Source organism: Seriola aureovittata, chromosome 18, assembly GCF_021018895.1.
Source record: "Seriola aureovittata isolate HTS-2021-v1 ecotype China chromosome 18, ASM2101889v1, whole genome shotgun sequence".
Lineage (NCBI taxonomy): Eukaryota > Metazoa > Chordata > Actinopteri > Carangiformes > Carangidae > Seriola > Seriola aureovittata.
Genome location: NC_079381.1, coordinates 11915579 through 11933881, shown reverse-complemented (window position 1 = coordinate 11933881; position 18303 = coordinate 11915579). Strand labels below are relative to the sequence as shown.

General features: G+C 40.5%; 2 protein-coding genes across 3 annotated transcripts; one reads left to right on the top strand and one right to left on the bottom strand.

Annotated features, from left to right (window-relative positions):
* Positions 1-406: 406 nt before the first annotated feature.
* Positions 407-1630, top strand: rbp4l (retinol binding protein 4, like). Its single transcript, XM_056403992.1, has 4 exons — positions 407-523; positions 624-760; positions 1202-1314; positions 1407-1630. The coding sequence occupies exons 1-4, from the start codon at positions 407-409 to the stop codon at positions 1628-1630; spliced, it is 591 nt and encodes a 196-aa protein (XP_056259967.1).
* Positions 1631-7079: 5449 nt separating this feature from the next.
* Positions 7080-17279, bottom strand: si:ch211-243g18.2 (uncharacterized protein LOC559906 homolog). 2 transcript variants are annotated; one of them, XM_056402784.1, is made up of 11 exons: positions 17173-17279; positions 15384-15665; positions 15099-15224; positions 14484-14566; positions 13751-13907; positions 12207-12371; positions 11936-12061; positions 9679-9896; positions 8758-8786; positions 7865-7881; positions 7080-7686 (listed from the first exon to the last, which is right to left on the bottom strand). In XM_056402784.1, exons 2-11 carry the CDS (start codon positions 15645-15647, stop codon positions 7654-7656), a joined length of 1218 nt encoding a protein of 405 aa, XP_056258759.1. In that variant the 5' UTR covers positions 15648-15665; positions 17173-17279; the 3' UTR covers positions 7080-7653. The 2 variants fall into 2 exon arrangements, with proteins under 2 accessions (XP_056258759.1, XP_056258758.1); XM_056402783.1 differs by lacking the exon at positions 7865-7881.
* Between the last annotated feature and the right edge of the window lie 1024 nt (positions 17280-18303).

Genomic DNA, 18303 nt, shown 5'->3' with positions numbered 1-18303 from the left:
GAGATTGTGTTCCTGATGTTCCGTCAGATACTCATGATACTGTATGAACTTGGTGTCTGAGGAAATATCGCTGTCTATTTACCTGAAGTTACATTTTTGGATTTGCCAATTTATCACAGAATTCGTTTTTAGACTGCATTGTATTTCTCCAGCATAACTTGAGATTTGTCACATGCTGTAGTGCTACTGTTTTCTTTATCTCATGTTATATGCTTCAATATATTGATGGTGCATTTATAATATTTGTATATATCAGCTGTTGGTGGACTGAGACCCAAACATGCAATGTTTGGTTTCAAACAATGAAAATTATATTCAAATTTGTATTCAAATATCTGGTAGTCAATAATCCCACTGTTCCCCTGGTCCTGACTCTTCTTCATGATTCTGTTCTGGTCATTACAGAATGGGATCCTCTAAGCTGGCCCTGCTTCTGGTCCTGGTGTCCTGCGTAGAACGCTGTCTGTCTGCCTCCTGTGTCGTTGACAGCTTCTCAGTCAAGGAGGACTTTGACCCCAAGAGGGTGAGTTAATTCAAAACACACATATGCACAAACAGCATGTGTTTTCAGAGAGAGTTTAAAACAACTTCTAACTTTCTTGCTCCATTGCTTCCCATTGCAGTATGCAGGGAAGTGGTACGCGCTGCAAAAGAAAGATCCAGAGGGCCTGTTCCTGCAGGACAACATCTCAGCCGAATACACCATCGATGACGACGGCTCCATGACTGCCTCCTCCAAGGGACGTGTAACTCTGTTTGGGTAAGTGGCCCCCGCTTTACATCAGTTAAAAACACTCTAACTCCCTCTAACCAAAGCAAAACCTGCTGGTCTCACCCCACTTTAAACGCCCCTCAGGTTAGGGTAAAGGGTCAGTTTCTTGACTCTTTAAAAACTGGGGGAGGTGAGGGCAGCTCAAATACTCAGTTTCCAGGGTCAGAGGTCAAGAGAGGTGCTCAGGTTCTGCCCAAGGTCCACCCTAAGATTTAAGATAGACGCAGGTATAATTTTCCAGAAGCACATTCTGAACAGCATTAGCTACAAGTTGGGTTTTCCCTGGATTATGAAGGATTAGGAAGAAATGCAGTTTGAAGAGATGGGATTTTACACAGGAATGTTGGCTTGAAAGCACTTTTACAAACACAGGACATATGAACTCAAATGCTCATGACTAAAAACTATGTTTGTTTCATCATGCTGCAGCTTCTGGGTCGTGTGTGCTGACATGGCTGCCCAGTACTCAGTCCCCGACCCTACCACCCCCGGCAAGATGTTCATGAACTACCAGGGACTGGCCAGCTACCTGTCCAGTGGAGGTCAGCTGTGCACACATACACACATTCATACATGCATACATACATACTCTCATTGCTTTTCACTCTAACGTCTCCCTTTTCCATCTAACCAGGTGACAACTACTGGGTGATCGACACTGACTACGACAACTACGCCATCACCTACGCCTGCCGCACCCTGAAAGACGATGGCAGCTGTGAAGATGGCTACGCCCTTGTCTTCTCCAGGAACCCCCGTGGCCTGCCCCCCGCCATTCAGCGCATTGTGCGTCAGAAACAGGAGGAAATCTGCATGGCCGGAGAGTTTCAACCCGTCCTGCAGTCCGGAGCCTGCTAAAGAGGAAGCAGAGCGAGGGGAGCAGGAGAGCGTGCCAGCTAGCTGCAGTCTTGGTGGCTGGAAAGCAAGAACAGGGGGAATGAGAGAGTGAATGTCAGAGATATGTTGTGTATGTGAGAGTGAGAGACATATAAAAAAAATGTAACAGAAAGACTGAGAGGAGGAAAAAAAAAAGTGAAGCGAGGATAAAAACCTGCACATGTCCAACCAGGATTTCAAGATTTCCAAGAATTGCATCTGTTTTTTTTAAAAATCCATTTCCTCCTTGATCTCTCATGTTGTTATTGTTTGTCCAAGGAAAAAGTCACTGTTGCTCTGGTGTTTTGAGTGAATGTGAAAAGTAAAATAAATAAAAAAATATTTTTCTAAACAGTTTATTGGGATTTTGTCTTTTTTTGTTCTGTAACAAAGCTATAGTGTGCTGTTTGTATGTAAGTACAAATTCACTTATTGGTCACCTGTTCAGGCTTGAGAACATGTTGCACTTTGACCATGTATGTGACTGTGATCCCTCCTAAGCCCGAGGAAAATGCAGCCAAACCCTACACAATACGCACTGAGCAGTAATGGGCTTACTGGTGGTCTGATGTTTCGAGCCGTTAGTCCTATTATGCCAACTCACTTAGTGTGCTCCACGGGTCAGGGATCATGTCAGGAGCCTTCTGAAGCCACGTCTCGCTAACTATGCTAATGCGTTAGAAAATGCAGCAATTTGATGCCGAAATAGTCCAGTTTCATTAACTAAATAGGTGAAATGTTGTCAGGGAATGGACAGGAGAACCAAGAAGGCTTTCACAGTCATTGTACTTCATGAGTTCAGCAGTGAGAGACAGCCAGAGAGGCAGAAAGACTAATGGAGATGATGATTTGTTTCTATAGCTGGTGTGTAATCCTGTTATGCAACAAGCTGAAGAGCAATGTGCTGAAGCCAATAATGGCCAAGCTTTGCTGTAAATCAATATAATACACCTGATGACCCGACTTCACACAGACACCTGTTTTGTTTCCTGAAGCATACATGTCAGAGGAAATAAAAAGTAACACTCTCAGACACAAAACAGAGAGATGACATTTTCTTCATATACAATAGTGATCTTTCACTAAAACTACATGAAGTATAATTTACATGAGTCAATTTTTATCAGATTGTTGCCCTTTTGTTGACATCTCACCCTAATGCACCAAAATTGATCACAAATGTAGCTCAGTTATTATTAAACCGATACCTATCTCAGTCAGTTTAAAATCATAACATTTTCGTGAGATCATAGAAACATGAACCATGCATTTTGAAAACATGTCAGCAGTAAATGTTTGAATTGTGTTTGGAAAAAGCATCCCAGTTGTACAATGGACCTGTGTGACAGCCAATTCCCTGAGAGTGAATACGCAGGTTGGCAGGACAGTGTGTTAGGGTCACCTGGCCAAAGCAAGCTTAGCTCTGATGGGATCAGCTCTTTGGCCTTACTGGAAATGAAACCATCTGTAATTATCAAACAGCTAATCCCAAACAACGTTTTATGCTTCTGTCATGACTTCTCATGTAACAAATGTATTGACTCAATATTTAATGGGCTCTTCCCTGGTTCATGCAACATCCCTCCACCAAGTTTGTATAATCCTGTTGACAAATAAGCAAACAGGGATGAAATCACTCTGACAGAGTGTAAGGTGCGGGGGAAGAACATAGTAAGAGGGGCCCAACAACGCCAGCTACTATTTCTAAACCTTAGCTGTTTGTTAAATGGATACCAGGACGCAGGGTCATTTACTGATAAAGCAGAAACGTGTGTTTGAAAACAAAATATTTTATTAGAAACAAAAATATGAAATAACAGGGACTGGAGCTGCTGAAAAGGAAGATTATATTAAAAGGCAAATGAGAATTAAAAGAAACAAAGAATAAATCTATTTTATTTAATGTATGGATTTCTTAAAGGTGAAGCACAAGACCATAAGATTTACTCGAAATTCACTAAAGATTAACAATACTTACTTAAATGCATAAAGTGTGGGTGACCTCAACTGGGGTGGCTAGCTTCCCAACCTCGCAGCACTCAGCTACACTGAAAAAGAAAAGCTAATGCTAATGCACCTCTGCTATGGGGCATGAATGCCCCACTATGGATGAACCAGTCTACATCTGTATGAGGAGGCAGCGCTAAAATAGAGGCATCACAGGTAAGTGGCAAGGTGACTGATGGGTGTAAAATTATGTTTTTTTTTGTTTGTTTTTACCACTTACCTGCAGCCAATGCTTCCAGCCACACAGCAGGTGCGCTTTATAAACTGGCCCTGATGAGGGGGTCGGCTGGGGGAGGAGTCATCCCTGGGCTGTGTTCACAAGTCCTACGCTACCTGAAAGCATTCACCACTACACAGGCACCACTTTGGAAGTAAAATGGAAAGAGGGTGGAAAAAGTAATATAGATATAAATATTACATTTGTGATGCAGTCTCGCCTTCACTGCAGAGCCAAACCTGCTGTTAAAACCCAGACTGTTTTCACGTAAACAGGCTACAAGCCTGAGGTAAGAACATAAGTGGATTTATCTGCGTGAGTTTGGTGAGGCTCCAATGCAAAACTCACACGTCTGGAAAGTCTGCCAGAGTTATGTTATTCTCAAAATGCAAACTAAACAGAACAACTGTACTAGCCTGTGTTATTCATTAACTGTATGTAACCAGTGGCTTTCTTCTCGTATTGTCACATTTTTGACATTTGGAGTCACTGAGGTAAAAAGGTTTTACAGACATGTCAGTGTCATGTCTCTGCATTCAACCAGAAATAACCGGCTCTGCAGAATCATGGATGTTACTGTTTAATCTCTCTACTTCATATAAAAAGCGTCAGTGTTCATATACTACATATGAAGGTAAACAAATGCAACTTACTGAATACATTTCTTGTTAATTACTATATTAGGATGTGCCCACTAGAGTGCAGTCAAACCATGTCGGATGTTAAACACTAAGCTTGAAAACCACTTGGCCACAGAAACTGCAAAAACTTTAGCTTTTGTTTTGAGTGTTTATTTTTATGTCTCATGCTTCACTCTCATCTTTTTATGCAACCCCAACTTTTACTGGCTTTGTAGTGCATTGACTGAGCAGCTCTGGACTATAGATGGCAGATGACATCACATGATCTAAAGTGAAACGTCACACTGTGCTCTGTGAGGGGAAATGTGACGTTCCTTTGTTCCAGGAATGGTTGTGTGTATCTGCTGTAACGAGAAGAACATACAGCGGGACTGATTTGTCAGCCATCAAACAGACACAAACTGATATGAAAATACAACTTAACGACAAACATGTCACTCTCACTGGCAGATTATTTCGTTTAAAGTAAATTTCAGGACCTGGTAAGAATTTTTTTTTTTTGCAGTGTAAGTACCTGAGATAAAACTGTCTCTGATTTTATCTTTCATTATTCAAATACTTTCCACTTGAGGAAAACAGTTCCTTCAAAGGGTTTACAAAGGGCATTCTCATCTTCTAACATCGACACCCATACATTATGTCAGACGTCATTCAGTTAGCCGGCTAAGATGTAAAAGGTATATTGTTTAAATAACCATTATTATGATGAGAGGGCAGTAGTGCGAGACAGTCTCTGTCTCGTCTGTTTGTCCAAATATCTACCTGTGAAATGCTCGCTAACTTTGTTAACCACCTGTCTCTTTGACTCATCTGACTTTCTGTCTCTGTTTTTTACGACTCTTTGAATCGTCCGACTCGAGCTGCTCTGCAAACAGTCGGTTTATCACAGTTGGGGGGGGGGGGGGGGGGGGGGGGGGCAACAAGGTGCTCATTAGGATAACCTGAGGCTGTATTTCAGGGTCCACATTAAGTGCCACCATCCAAAGCACCATGAAATATTTTTATTGGCTTAATGTTTAGCTTAATGTTACATTCTTTACATTTATCATGTAGATGGTCGCCTCTGCTGTGTTTTGACAGTGCAGGGATTCGTGTTGGAGCCATTCCTTAGCACGTCATTAGCAGATAGATAAAGGGACAGAGGGTGTAGGGCGGTAAAAGATAGTAAAGATAACTGGTGCTATTGTGTTTGAGTTTGTAGAAAAATGTGAAAATCGTGAAAACCTGCTGGCTCAAATGATCTGTACGTATGGAATGAAATGGATGATGGACCTTTAGGAACAACCTGAAAAAGTTGTCATCAGTGGAAACCTTCCAAGCTATCTAATTCATTCTCATGGATGTGGTGGAGTCTTGCATGTGGGCCATTACATATAAAGCCATTATATTTTGAAGTTAAAATTGAGACTTTCCTGTTTTTTCGTCACTTTCCTTTGGTTTCCTCCTCGCTTTTAACTTTTGTTCATGAGAATCTTTGAAATACTGTGATCCCAGTCAAAAAGGTCATGACCTTAAATTACAGGGCTGATAGAGGTCACAGTGGGGTTCATATGTCATGACACACAAAGTGTGCGCTCAGGTAGGACGTGCTTATTAAAAGATTATCAGTGCAGAGAAAAAAAATCCTAAAATGACTCAACAAAGAGCCACATCTTTATCTGTCTGCTGCTTTTTCAGCTCATGTAACCACCTGACAGATAAATCAGTGTCAGCCAGTGTCTGGATAATTTGTCTTAAAGTTTTCTCAGACACACAAATCTCAGTTACATCACCCAGTGCAGAAATACATCTCACCTCTCAGTGAATGATTTAACAACTCTCATTATAGTAATTTCCCCCTTATTTACCTCAATATTAGAAGCGTTGTGTCAGGAATGTCTGTGATGAAAGACCTGAAAAGACGTTCTCTGACTGACACAGACATTACTTCACACCTAACCCCACCTAAGTTTTGACATATTACCAACAGCTCTAATTATAAGGCAACTGTCACTCCCCTTTTCATCTCTATTTTCTTTAGGTATCATCTTTCTATTTTTCATCACTGTAGCTACTTTTATCTGCAGTGTTTCCTTTTTCTTTTCTCTCTTTTATCATTTGAAGTTTTAATGATTCATGAAAGCGTGGGCTTGGACATCCTGATGACTGACGGGTTATGTGATAATCAGAGTAAGTGCTCATTTTCTTGATGGTAGAAAATATAATTAAATATCATTTTTGAACTCAAAGTATCTACATGTAAACTGATACTGTTGTACAGCACAGACTTTCAGACAATTTGAAATACATTAACAAATGTATTATTTCACCCGCACTTTTTCACAACTTGTAATATAACATAATAAAGTAGGCTGCTGTGATATGCTTATTATATCAAGCATTTGCTTGAGTCAAAGTCAAGAGAGGTTTATGCAACTAACTAGACAGCGAGAAAACTAATGTCAGGTTGCAGCAGCCCAAGAACTGAGACCACTGACACGCTGTGTGTTGCCATTTGTTGAATTCAGTCTAAAAGCCATGAAATGTTTATTCTGAGTGACGTAAGAATAAAGAGTTAAACAGGCACTTGATGAATGAAACTTTTTATTAAGAGTACAAACACAAAAACAGCAAAGACGATTAAGAAGCAAAGGCATGTCTTACATTTACTACAGTAAACTTCACCACACTAAGAAATAAATATTTTGGTTGAGTACACAACATTTATTAGTAAAACAGTATAAGGCTAAAGCACTGGTTAGTAAGTTCCTCTCACACACATATCTCTATTCAAAATTGATATAAGCATGCATAGCTACAGCAGTTACAGCAATACAGGACATAGCTGTTTGTGGTTATGCTTGTACCATTTTTTTCCAGAAAGAAAAAAAAAAATCACTTTGTCACTGGTTAACCAACTTCTCTGAAAACATAAAACATTCATAATCAAGTAATGGATCCCATCTCTCTCTCTCTCTCTCTCTCTCTCTCTCTCTCGCTCTCTCTCTATCTCTCTCTCTCCCCTCAGAGTTCTGCTAATTTTGGTTGTAATTTTTTATTTATCTTCACCAACTTCTTCTATTTCTTGGTCTCCTCAATCTGCTCCACCTCACTGGACTCATCCACCACTTTGCCGTTGACCATCGTCTGAGTCACCACCTTCACAATCTTCCTGGTGCGAACGTCAGGCTCCTCTGCACAGAGAAAAGAGATGGGATGAGATGAGATGAGATGAGATGAGATGAGATGAGAAACAAATGATTTGGAATGAGTTAAGTTGAAATAACATAGATAACAATATATTACACATCTATATGAGAGATATATGAGATTAGAAAAGACTAGTTTCAATGAGATGAATAAAAGATTTACACAGCTGACAGTGCAAACTGAGATGCAGAAAGAAGAGAGGATAATGTGGAGATGATGAGACACGGTAGAGAAAATATTAGAAAGATATGATTCGAAGAGATTAAATATGATGACGTGATAAGAGAAGAAAGTTGAGAAGAGAAAGGTGGAGGAAAAAACATTGTGAGGGGAGATGAGAAATAAAAATGAGATTAGCTGAGATCATCGTAGTCATTTTCATTCATAATACCCCTGTGGTTTTTCACTGGGAGCAGCTTTAACTCTTCAACTCTTGTGTCTCACGAAGACACAAGAGTTACAGCCTTTGACTCTGTGTTGTCTTTGGTCTTTTAATGTTGTGAGACAAAGATGAACATTCTCAAAACACCCTCCACTTTGTGAATCCTGCGTGAGTCAGTCGGATTAAGACGCAGTTACAACATTGGGATAAATGTTTTCACGCCCCACTTTTGTTGCTATAGGAGCTGAGCTGTTCGTGGTGTTTGCATTGTTTGGAAGTTCATAAAACTATCATTAGTCCTGGGCCTCTCGGATGCGTGTGAAAGAACATATGTGTGTCTGTCAGTCTCACCATGACGCTGTCTCAAATTCACATCTGAATCCAAAAAAGGTGTGGCTATTATGCAGCAGCTGTTAAATAAACATTTGTGAACAATTTGCTCGGCTTATCTCCTTCATCATTTAATCATCACTTCAGTCTCTCTTTACCTCCCTGATGTTTCCTTGAGGCTCTGATAAGATGCATTCAAAATGAGTAAATGACCACTACTGCGGTATTTGCTGTTCTATTGTACTATTATATAATACTATGCTTAGGTCTTTCTGTTGTTCTGACGTACAAACGGTGACTTCATGCTCTGTCATCAGATAAAAATCAAAATCCAAGGACTCACTTTTCGGTGGAGGAGGAACTTCTTTGACTCTGTGGGGTAGAAAGAAAATATTTAAGAATCAACGGTGACCTGTACACAAGAGCAACACATTTAAAGGAATGTTTCAGCATTTTGGGAAATATGCTTGTTCTTGGCTTCATGGAGGAGAGTTAGATGAAGAAGATCGATACCATTCTCATAGCATATGAGTAAACATGAGGCTGGAGCCAGCAGCTGCCGGCTGAACTCTAAAGATCAAAAATTCATACTCACGTACTGAAACAGAAGTGTAAACACAAGAAGTTATGGTTTCACGGGGAGTTTTGTCACCTTTGGACAGAGCCAGGCTAGCTGTTTCACTCTGTTTCAAGTCTTTGTGCTAAGCTATGCTAAAGGACTGCTGCCTGTAGCTTAATATTTTGTATTGATTTTCTCATTTAATCCCCAACCCTGAAGAAAAATTCTCTTTTATGACACTTGGGTCTTATTTTTGTTTTGTATTTTTGTCGTTTCTGTACACTGTACTGAGATCTGGGAACTTGACGTTATCACAGCAACAAAGGGCGACTAAACTATTTTGTTTGGAGGTAAAGGCAAAAGTGAGTGAAACCAAATTGTTGGTATTAATCCCCTTTTGCATAGGAAGACTACAGTAAGTGTGGACGGTCAAATTTGTGAAATGTCAACAAGGAATTTGGTCTATCAACTATGATGGATATTTACAACAAACAGATTGATGATGAGATGTATGAAGTTTGTCTTCTATTTAGTGATGCCACAAAACTCCCACATTTCAGCATTTACCTTGAATACAAAGTTATCATTACACCTCCAGGTCAAAACAATGAAAATAAGACCTCATTTCTTATGAAACTAGAATTCCCATTTCAATTTAAGATATTTAATCTCTCCCATTTCTTCATGAGATTGATGAAAACTCACGTTTCCTCTCCCTCCAGCAGGCGCCTGTAGGTGGCGATCTCCATTTCCAGGTTCTGCTTGATGCGGAGGAGCTGCTCGTAGTCGGTCTTGGTGCGCTGCATGTCAAGCCTGAGCTGGGAGAGGTCTTCCTCCAGCTGGCTCAGGGTGGCTTGCAGCCGCTCCATCTCACCGGAGTATTTCTGACCTGTCTCACCCAGGTTACCTTCCAGTGCTGCTATCTGAGGAGAGGGAGGGAAAATAATAAGAGAGCTGGCCATCTGTATCTGTATCCCTGGGTCTAATGTTACCATTGTTTTGTTTTTTTATAATGTGGCTCAATGTTGTCCAGTTCAAGAAATGTACCAAAAAAAAGAAAGGAAAGAAGTTCTAGCTTTTCAACCTCCTCCTGTTTCCACAGGTGTTATCCAGTGGAAAGTAGACCTCAAAAATATCTCCTGATTCTGAAATTACTTCCTAAACCATTATCAACAAATACCTGTGAAGTGACAAGGCCTTGGCATCCAAAGCAAACACTAGATTGCTCAGACATGATTACCCAACTCACCCCCAAAACTCACCCCCACACAATTTAGCAACTGAATCCACTATGTCCTTGCATGACTTGGCGGCGTGGGAGAATGTGTTGACTGTCAAACAGGATTACAAAAGAGCAAAACAAAACGACTTTTCCCAGACGCTCAGATGATACAGTAGCATGGAAATGTATGAATTAAGAAACAGGTCTACCTGAGACTTAATCTGAGCGTCTGAAAGGATTTTTCTGTGTTGTTATTTGACAAATCCCTTATAAAACCTGCCTTTCCTTAACACAACACCGTAACTCATCAGGGCTTTGTGAAAAGGTAATACTCGTGACCATGTTTTTTTCATGATCATGGAATTTGCACTGCTTGATGTATTAGATTTTGTTTTCACAGCTTCCAAATGTATTATTGTGCATTGTATAATGTAATTATTTTCTCAGTTTAGTGGTTAAATAAAGTATCTATCTATCATTCAAATCACTCATTAGAAAGCTGACATGCCTTTGATGGTAAAAAATGAAAAATTCTGAGAGAGGTTCAAATATTCTCAATCCCATTTTATACAACACAGATTTAGCTACGGGGGGGGGGGGGGGGGGAGAGAAGAGGCTGGTAAGTGATTTTAAAAGCTGAGGGGGGTGGGGTGGGGTGGGGGGTTCTTATAAAGGTCCCTAATCATGGGGCCATAACAATAGGAATGTCACTGTTTTCTTAGTGTTTCTCATTTAAATGAAAATTTTGGTGTAAATACAGTGGATGTTTCCTAGAATATTCAATATCAGGTCTAAACATCTTGTTTTATTTGTTTTATTGGATATGTCTGATGCAGAATGGTAAACATATTTCATTTTATTGCTAATACTAATTTTATCACCAGTAAACACTTTTTTAAATGCTCAAATTTTGTTATTAAAGTATTGTTCTGAAATGTCCAGTCTGTGGGTTACTATTGGCAGACTTACCAAAATAAGAGCAAAACAGTAAGAACTGTTGCACAAAACACGTTAAAGTTTCCTTAAAATGTTTAAGTCACTATTTAAGCTTTTCTCCTTAGTTTGGTCTTATATTTAAGAAATCCCTTAAAGTTAATTAAACCATTGCACATTATAGTCTGAGTTAAGGTTTCCTTAAAATAAAAATAGTTGCAAAACACCCTTAATTTCATCCATAAGGTTTCCTTAAAATGCTCACTTAAGTATTTAAGGGTTTCTCCTTATCTTGGTCTTATATTGATGAAATCACTTAAAGTCAGTTAAACCATTGCACAAATGCCTTAAGTTAAGATTTCCCTTCCTTCCTATTTTCCTGTGCTGTACTTCATTTTTCAGAGGAAAATATTGAAATTTTTCTCCACTATATTTTCTTAATTTAAATGAGTTAAAATTCCGTCACATCGTCGCCATTGTTGTTTACATTTAACCGCGAGCGAAACCTGTAGTCGCGTGTGACGTCATTCACGAGACCGTAGCGAGAGTACATCAGTGAGCTAATGGACACACGAATTTCCCCTAGTCAGTTCCTGCTGGCTCCACATACATTTGGTTCAGGTTCCAAATGTCAATGTCAAACTTTTTAGTTCTTATGCAGCCGAAAGATGCGAAAAACATTTGTTTTGTGCGTGGGAATCTTTTACCTTTAAACCCAGCGACTGTATGTCATTTAATGTGGCTAACTTGCGCGTTCTTGAGATGTTTCGGTCCTCTTGTCACGTTCCCCAAGGTGTAGCAGCTCACCTGCTTGTGCAGACTCTCCAGCTCCACCTCCAGGCTCTGCAGGAAGCGCTGCCTCTCGATCAGCTCGCTCTGGGCTCCTCTCAGAGCCTCATTGCTCTCCTTCACCTCGTTCTGCACCGTCTCCAGCTGGAGAGGGAAAAAACACACACAACCACTTTTTTTTTTTTTTTTTTGAGACTTTTGCTTAACTTTATTCTGGCCATTCAACATCATCTGAAGTATTTGATCCAGACTGCTCACGGAACCACTTGATTGCACTTTCTGTACGCACCTTCTTGCGGTACCACTGCTCCGCCTGCTCCTTGTTCTTCTTGACAATCCCCTCATACTGAGAACGCAGGTCAGACAGAATAGTGCCCAGCTCCGGCCCGCTGGCGGAGTCCACCTCCACATTCACCTCATCTCTGGCGATACGAGACTTCATCTGCTCAATTTCCTGCAGGAGGAGACATAGTTTATGTACTTTGTGTTGCTTTGTCTCAGTGTGTGTGTGTGTGTGTGTGTGTGTGTGTGTGTGTGTGTGTTTATTTGTGAATGAAAAGAACATTATGGTTGCACTGTGTCATCTTTAAATGAACTTGTGTGGATATAATTGTGTGCACAAGATATGTCTGTTGTTAACAGGCGACATATGGAACCAAGAACAGTTGTGTGAATCCTACACCACAGGACGGCAGAGAGGATGTGAGGGCATCTTCATTATTCAGGCATTCTCCATCAATAGTTGATGAGGCAGAGCTCGCCTTACCCCCGACCTTTCAACCCGCATACATACACCTGGTACACTCCTGCTCATGGTGGATCTCTTTCACTCTCTCTTCTCTGTGACATTGTGTTTTGTCACATACAGTTTATTTTAATGCGATGAGGCTGCTATTAATGCTCTTGATTCATACACTTTTCCAGGCTCTGTTTTGGACATTTAAGTTAAATGATATTATTTACTTTAGTACAGCGATTGTATCCTTGCTTGGGAAGGGGAAGTACGAGAGAAAACAGCATGATCTAGTTTCACAGTTAACCTCCACAGATGCTGATTTTCTCTGTCTGTGGGAGTAAAAGCCAGTATTTTTTTTATCATGTAGGATTGACATAGGAGAGAGCATGAAGGAGGCACCTACAGTCCAGAGTGAGTCAGTTTAATAGACTGAGCCGCCATCTCACCGCTGTCCTCACAACAGAAAGGATCCAGAAGTCAAACAATCACATTTAAAATAAGTATATATCACTAATATACATGATTTTTGTGCCTAATGCAGTACACGATTCAAATACAGCAAAATAATCAAGTCTCATTTGTTTAAATTAACTCTCAATATCTGCACTCGGTTATGGTTTTGTGTTTTGAGGTTTGAATTGGATCTGTATAATCTTGTTCCAGTGTTAGGGAGATTAGCCTTCCTTTGGTGAGAGGGGGTAAGTTTATCTTAGTTGTTCTCCCCCCCCCAGAGGACACTAGTCCGGCGCCTTGGATCAGCTGATTGGACAGAAAGAACAGGTTTGGGAAACCAGATCTACCTGTTCCTTTTGTCTGTAGTAACCAGAGGACCACCCTCTATCTCTCTCTCTCTCTCCCTATCTTTCTCTCTCTCACTTCTCCCTCCCTAAATGTCCTTTTCCTTCCTTTCTAAAAAGACCTTGTGAGTACATCAAATTGGGTCAAACATCTTGTTTGTGAGAGCCGGTTGGAGAATAAGAGAGAGCGCCAAATGGAAAATGAGATGAAAGGTCACATGTCAGAGAGGTAAAATAACCATGAAAGGTATTTAAAAAAAAAAAAGAGAACGGAGAAGTAGACGTGACAAACAAACTTACCTCCTCATGGTTTTTCTTGAGGAAGTAAAGTTCTTCCTTCAGGCTGTCCAGATCTCCCCTCAGAGAGGCAATGATCTGCTCGTGGTCAGTCTTGGCCTTTTTCAGAGCGACACAGTCTCGCTCCACAGACTGACACATCACCAGCTCAGTCTCCCACCTTGTGAAGGCAGGAAGAATAGCAGAGTATGGTGTATTACAGGGAGCTCAAAGTTTACACAAAACCTCTGCAGACAGGATACTCAGTGTTTATTTACTTTCTTTTTTTCTTTTGCAATATGAAGATATTTTAAAGCGCAGATATCTCTGCAGATGGAAAGTAAACACATATATAAGAAAAGAAACATTTGTGTTGATGTAGTTCTGTCCATGTCTCTTAGCATCATAGTAATTAGTCTAAATACTTGAACATGACTATGCACACAGGAAAAACGTTGGAAATGAATGTTTGCAGCTGTACAAACCCAATGATTAATTTCCAATATTAATCAGAATTTGCGTTAAATAAATCAGTCTAATATTACATTATTAGATGTTAAAAAATATTAGTTATTAAATATCAGACAGTTATTACAAACATGCACAGCGTGAGCCACAGCAGGAAGCAGATGTACTGAATCATTCATCAAAGACATGGATTAAACACGAAAGGTCTCGGTAAGTCTTATCTTGAAAGACAAACAACCAAAACCACTTTGAGTTTGTCATCTCCAGAATGTAATCAGCAATCACTCACTTGATTCTGAAGTCATCGGCGGCCAGTTTAGCATTATCAATCTCTAACATGAGACGAGCGTTCTCCAGAGTCTTCTTCCTCACCTGACAAACATTAACATGTAACAGGGTTATGAGATCCAGCATCCTTCATTAAAGTCTGCCTTCATGCTGAACTCTATTACATGGATACATTCTTCTACATGTGATGTATTGTGTTTTGACTATATTTGGTAAACTGACAGGAACAGAGTGTTTATGTTGTGGAATTACTAATGGTGAAAAGACATCTGAAGATTTGCGTCCTTGTCCAATAAGCTCACACACATTTGAACTTCATTAAACTTTAACTATTTCCCTTTAGTCAAAATAGCTAAAATAATTATTAACTTCGTGTTGACCCTGTTGGTACAGAATTAACTCAAAGATCAAATGCGGGTCCGATTCGGCCTCTAAGGAATGAGGCCCGTGGCGCATTTGCATGAATGTTTTGTCTATGTAAAAATCATCAAGGTCGTCTTAACCTTGGGCTTTGTTGATGGACATTTACGAAACTCTGAACTTGTAATATGGCTCTCTAGATGGACCTGTGTGTAAAATGTATGTTTGCGTGGCAGCATGTTCCCTCTTCTCCCACCTCTTGCTCAACAGCATGAGCTTGAGCCATCATGGAATCAAGGTCACGACCTTTGGGAACGCGGTCGAGCATCAGCTGCTTGATCTTTATCTCCAGGTCTGCGTTGGAGCGCTCCAGTGACCGCACCTGGAGAGACACAAGAAGACTATCATGTTCACAGTATGTCAGCTTGCTGCTAATAGTATCATTTCCTTGTCTGCATTGCTGCCAAGCTGAGATACACCCATCACATATTTGGCTGCTGGCCAACATCCCAACACTGCGGTACTGTGCAATGTATCCAACCTTGTCCAGGTAGTTGGCCAGACGGTTGTTGAGACTCTGCATGGCTTCCTTCTCGTTGGTGCTGTTGCCGTGCAGACCGTTAAGCTGGAGGCTGATTGGCCCGTTGAGGTCCTGGTTGATGGAAGCCGAACGGGTCAGCGGGCTGGCTGCCGCAAAAGAGACTGAGGCACGGGAGCGAGCGCGGCTGGTGTCCATCAGAGAACGGCTGGAAAAGGAGGGTTGACGGCCCATAGAGAAACTCCTCACCGACATGCTGGAGGCCATGATGAGTGGCTGTGAAGGCTGGAGAGAAAACAGATAGCAACGCATGGAAACTGGGAATGTTGTGTTGGTGAACTTGTGAGAGACAAGATGGAGGCGAGGTGTGAAGACAGAAACAGAACAAGAGCACAATCACAGATGTTACGTCTATTCCAGCTCTTGCGGGTCCATTTCTCTGAGAAGAGAGTGGATGGATGTCACTAGGAAAATACACAACTCCAAAAGCCAGACTGTTTGACCTATTGCAGTCATTTAAATCTAGTGTTACATGAGATCTGGCTGCAGTGAAAGCTCTTTTGTGGCTCTTAAGCAAATGTGTTTTATTCTAGTATTTGGCCAGACCTTAATGGAAATACAAGTAGGGCCTAATATTCAAGACAGCTGAACGCCCACTGGAAATGATGAAACGAGTCCAGTCCGGTCATTCATACTAACCATACTTTTATGGTCAGAGTCACTTCAGTCTGCCATTCTCAGCTCTGCTCAAATACAACTTCAACTCGAGTCAGTGTAAAATCTAAATGTAAATGAGTACAGCGCAACCCCGGGTCGAAGAAGAGCCTCTCACCGGGACTGAGGACACTCTCATGTAGTCTATTACTATGATAATAAGATGCATTTTATATTTAAGAGGAGGATTCATCATACAGAAACAAACAGAAAAGATGAAACATGGCTCCATAGCCTTCATAAAGAAGACTGTTGAATATTTCTGGCTAAATGTTGTTTAAAGGATTCTGCAATCTAAAATTAGGATTTTATAAATGTTTCTTTTTATATGCAAAGAACATTTTATTGATATCGTGACTATGTGACATCCTTTTCTTTCCCCCTATTTCAACCTCAGTTGACGATAAGTTTAACATGCGTTCACATTACTTCCTGAATGATGGTGTTTGAATGTCAAACATAGTACAGGACAGGGTATCTTTGTCTATGTGTGCGTGTGCGTGTGTGTGTGTGTGTGTGTGTGAAGTTTCGCGCATGCTTGCTTTTGTGTGTTTCTCAGCAGGGTTTCAGTGGCAGATTAGCGGTCAAGGGAACCTCTCTGTCTCTCTGTCACTTGATCCTTCCTACATCGTTCCCACAACACTACAAAGGACCCAGCAGGAGACAGACGCTCCTTGTTCCGATGGAAGATAGAGCTTGGGAAAATTATCGGGAAAATTTTCAGAGTGAATTCCGGTTTCACAAGGAGGCACTTTGTTCAATTCATTTTTTTTTTTTAAAAAGAAAAGAAATCATCCCACCAATTGTTGATAGGTAGTTGTGCTGACAACTCTGAATGAAAGTCAACAAGAAAATAAGAGTCATTTCCTTCAGGCTATTGGTAGCAGCTTTTTTCATCCTATTTTAATTTTGATTTAGATAAATCCTTAATTTTTTTCATAATCTCAACTAACTTAATTTAACTTACTAAAAAGACAAATTGAATTATTGAAAATAATTAAATAATCAATTTTAATAATTGTAACTGATGGAAAAAAAAGAACATTTCTTTAAAAAAAAAAAAGGAAATCTATCTTACCAGGATTAACTTCAGATAAAGTCAGGGTGGGATCCAGAGGAATGCAGGAGGCTCTGAGCTGCTGCTGCTACAGGTGAGCTTATATGCAGGTGTGCAAGAAGTAGGAGGAGCTAACGCCAGTCAGGAGGTGTCTTTGCTCCATTGCAGGGTCTTGAGAGAGGACGGGTTGGAGGGTTGTGATGAAAACTTAGCATGTACGCTGCTGATGACCTTTTTATTTCAGCTCGACCTCTCTAATCGAAATCCACATCTATGAATATGCACATATTTTTCTTTTCTGGACACAAAATGTGTCCAACTTCAATGAAAAGTCCATTCTCAGTGTATGTGCTCCGGAGTTTAAAGTTTCCACATGACACTTGTGTGATTTGAAACCATGAATGGCTTTTAAACGGGTTGAAAATCATGTATAGACATTTTAAACTTGGATTTCTGGTCACCTGAAGAATGTAAACCCAATATTCCCCCTCCTGTTCACTCTGTTTTCAGTCTCTACCAACTCCTGAGGGAAAAATAAATTCTGGCTACCAACATTTGCACCTCACTGACACTCTCTGAGAGAAATGAGAATTAAGTATTCCACCTAACAGCATCTCTGACCCACAATGAGGCGCGCCCTCTCGCGTATCATCACCATCCCTTTACTGTTTGGTGCGTGGAGCCCTGCCTGCAGTTCTCTAGAGCGCTCCTGTTAGTCATCTTGCTGTAACCTGACCCTCCCTCTACCTGCTGGAAATAAAATATTCAACAAGTCACTCGGACAAAGAAAAGCTGCTGGCCGAAGCACTTTGAAACAAATATGATGTGGGCTCAATTCAGACAGGACAGAATTACACACAGTTTACATGCAGAATCAAAACAGATTAAAGTTTAAATTCTATACTGCCCCCTATAAAAATGTGTCCATGTTAATAAAGTTGTGACTTTGAAGGATGAGGTTGCTGTGTTTGTGCTACAGGTGAAAACCTCACTGAATGTTTACTATCATTTATTTACACTGTTTGCACCCCCAAATATGTGTTTGTGTGTGTGTGTGTGTGTGTGTGTGTGTGTGTGTGTGTGTGTGTGTGTGTGTGTGTGTATAGCCTGATCACCTTTGTAGATTATCACAAAGTAAAACGTTACTGTGGT

Coding starts and splice junctions, on each gene's coding strand:
- rbp4l (XM_056403992.1), top strand. CDS start 407: ATGGGATCCTCTAAGCTGGCCCTGCTTCTGGTCCTGGTGTCCTGCGTA. Junction 761..1,201: donor GGACGTGTAACTCTGTTTGG/GTAAGTGGCCCC, acceptor ATCATGCTGCAG/CTTCTGGGTCGTGTGTGCTG. Junction 1,315..1,406: donor CAGCTACCTGTCCAGTGGAG/GTCAGCTGTGCA, acceptor CCATCTAACCAG/GTGACAACTACTGGGTGATC.
- si:ch211-243g18.2 (XM_056402783.1), bottom strand. CDS start 15,647: ATGGCCTCCAGCATGTCGGTGAGGAGTTTCTCTATGGGCCGTCAACCC. Junction 12,062..12,206: donor AGCAGTGGTACCGCAAGAAG/GTGCGTACAGAA, acceptor TTCCCTCTCCAG/CTGGAGACGGTGCAGAACGA. Junction 7,687..8,757: donor AGTTCCTCCTCCACCGAAAA/GTGAGTCCTTGG, acceptor TTCTCTGTGCAG/AGGAGCCTGACGTTCGCACC.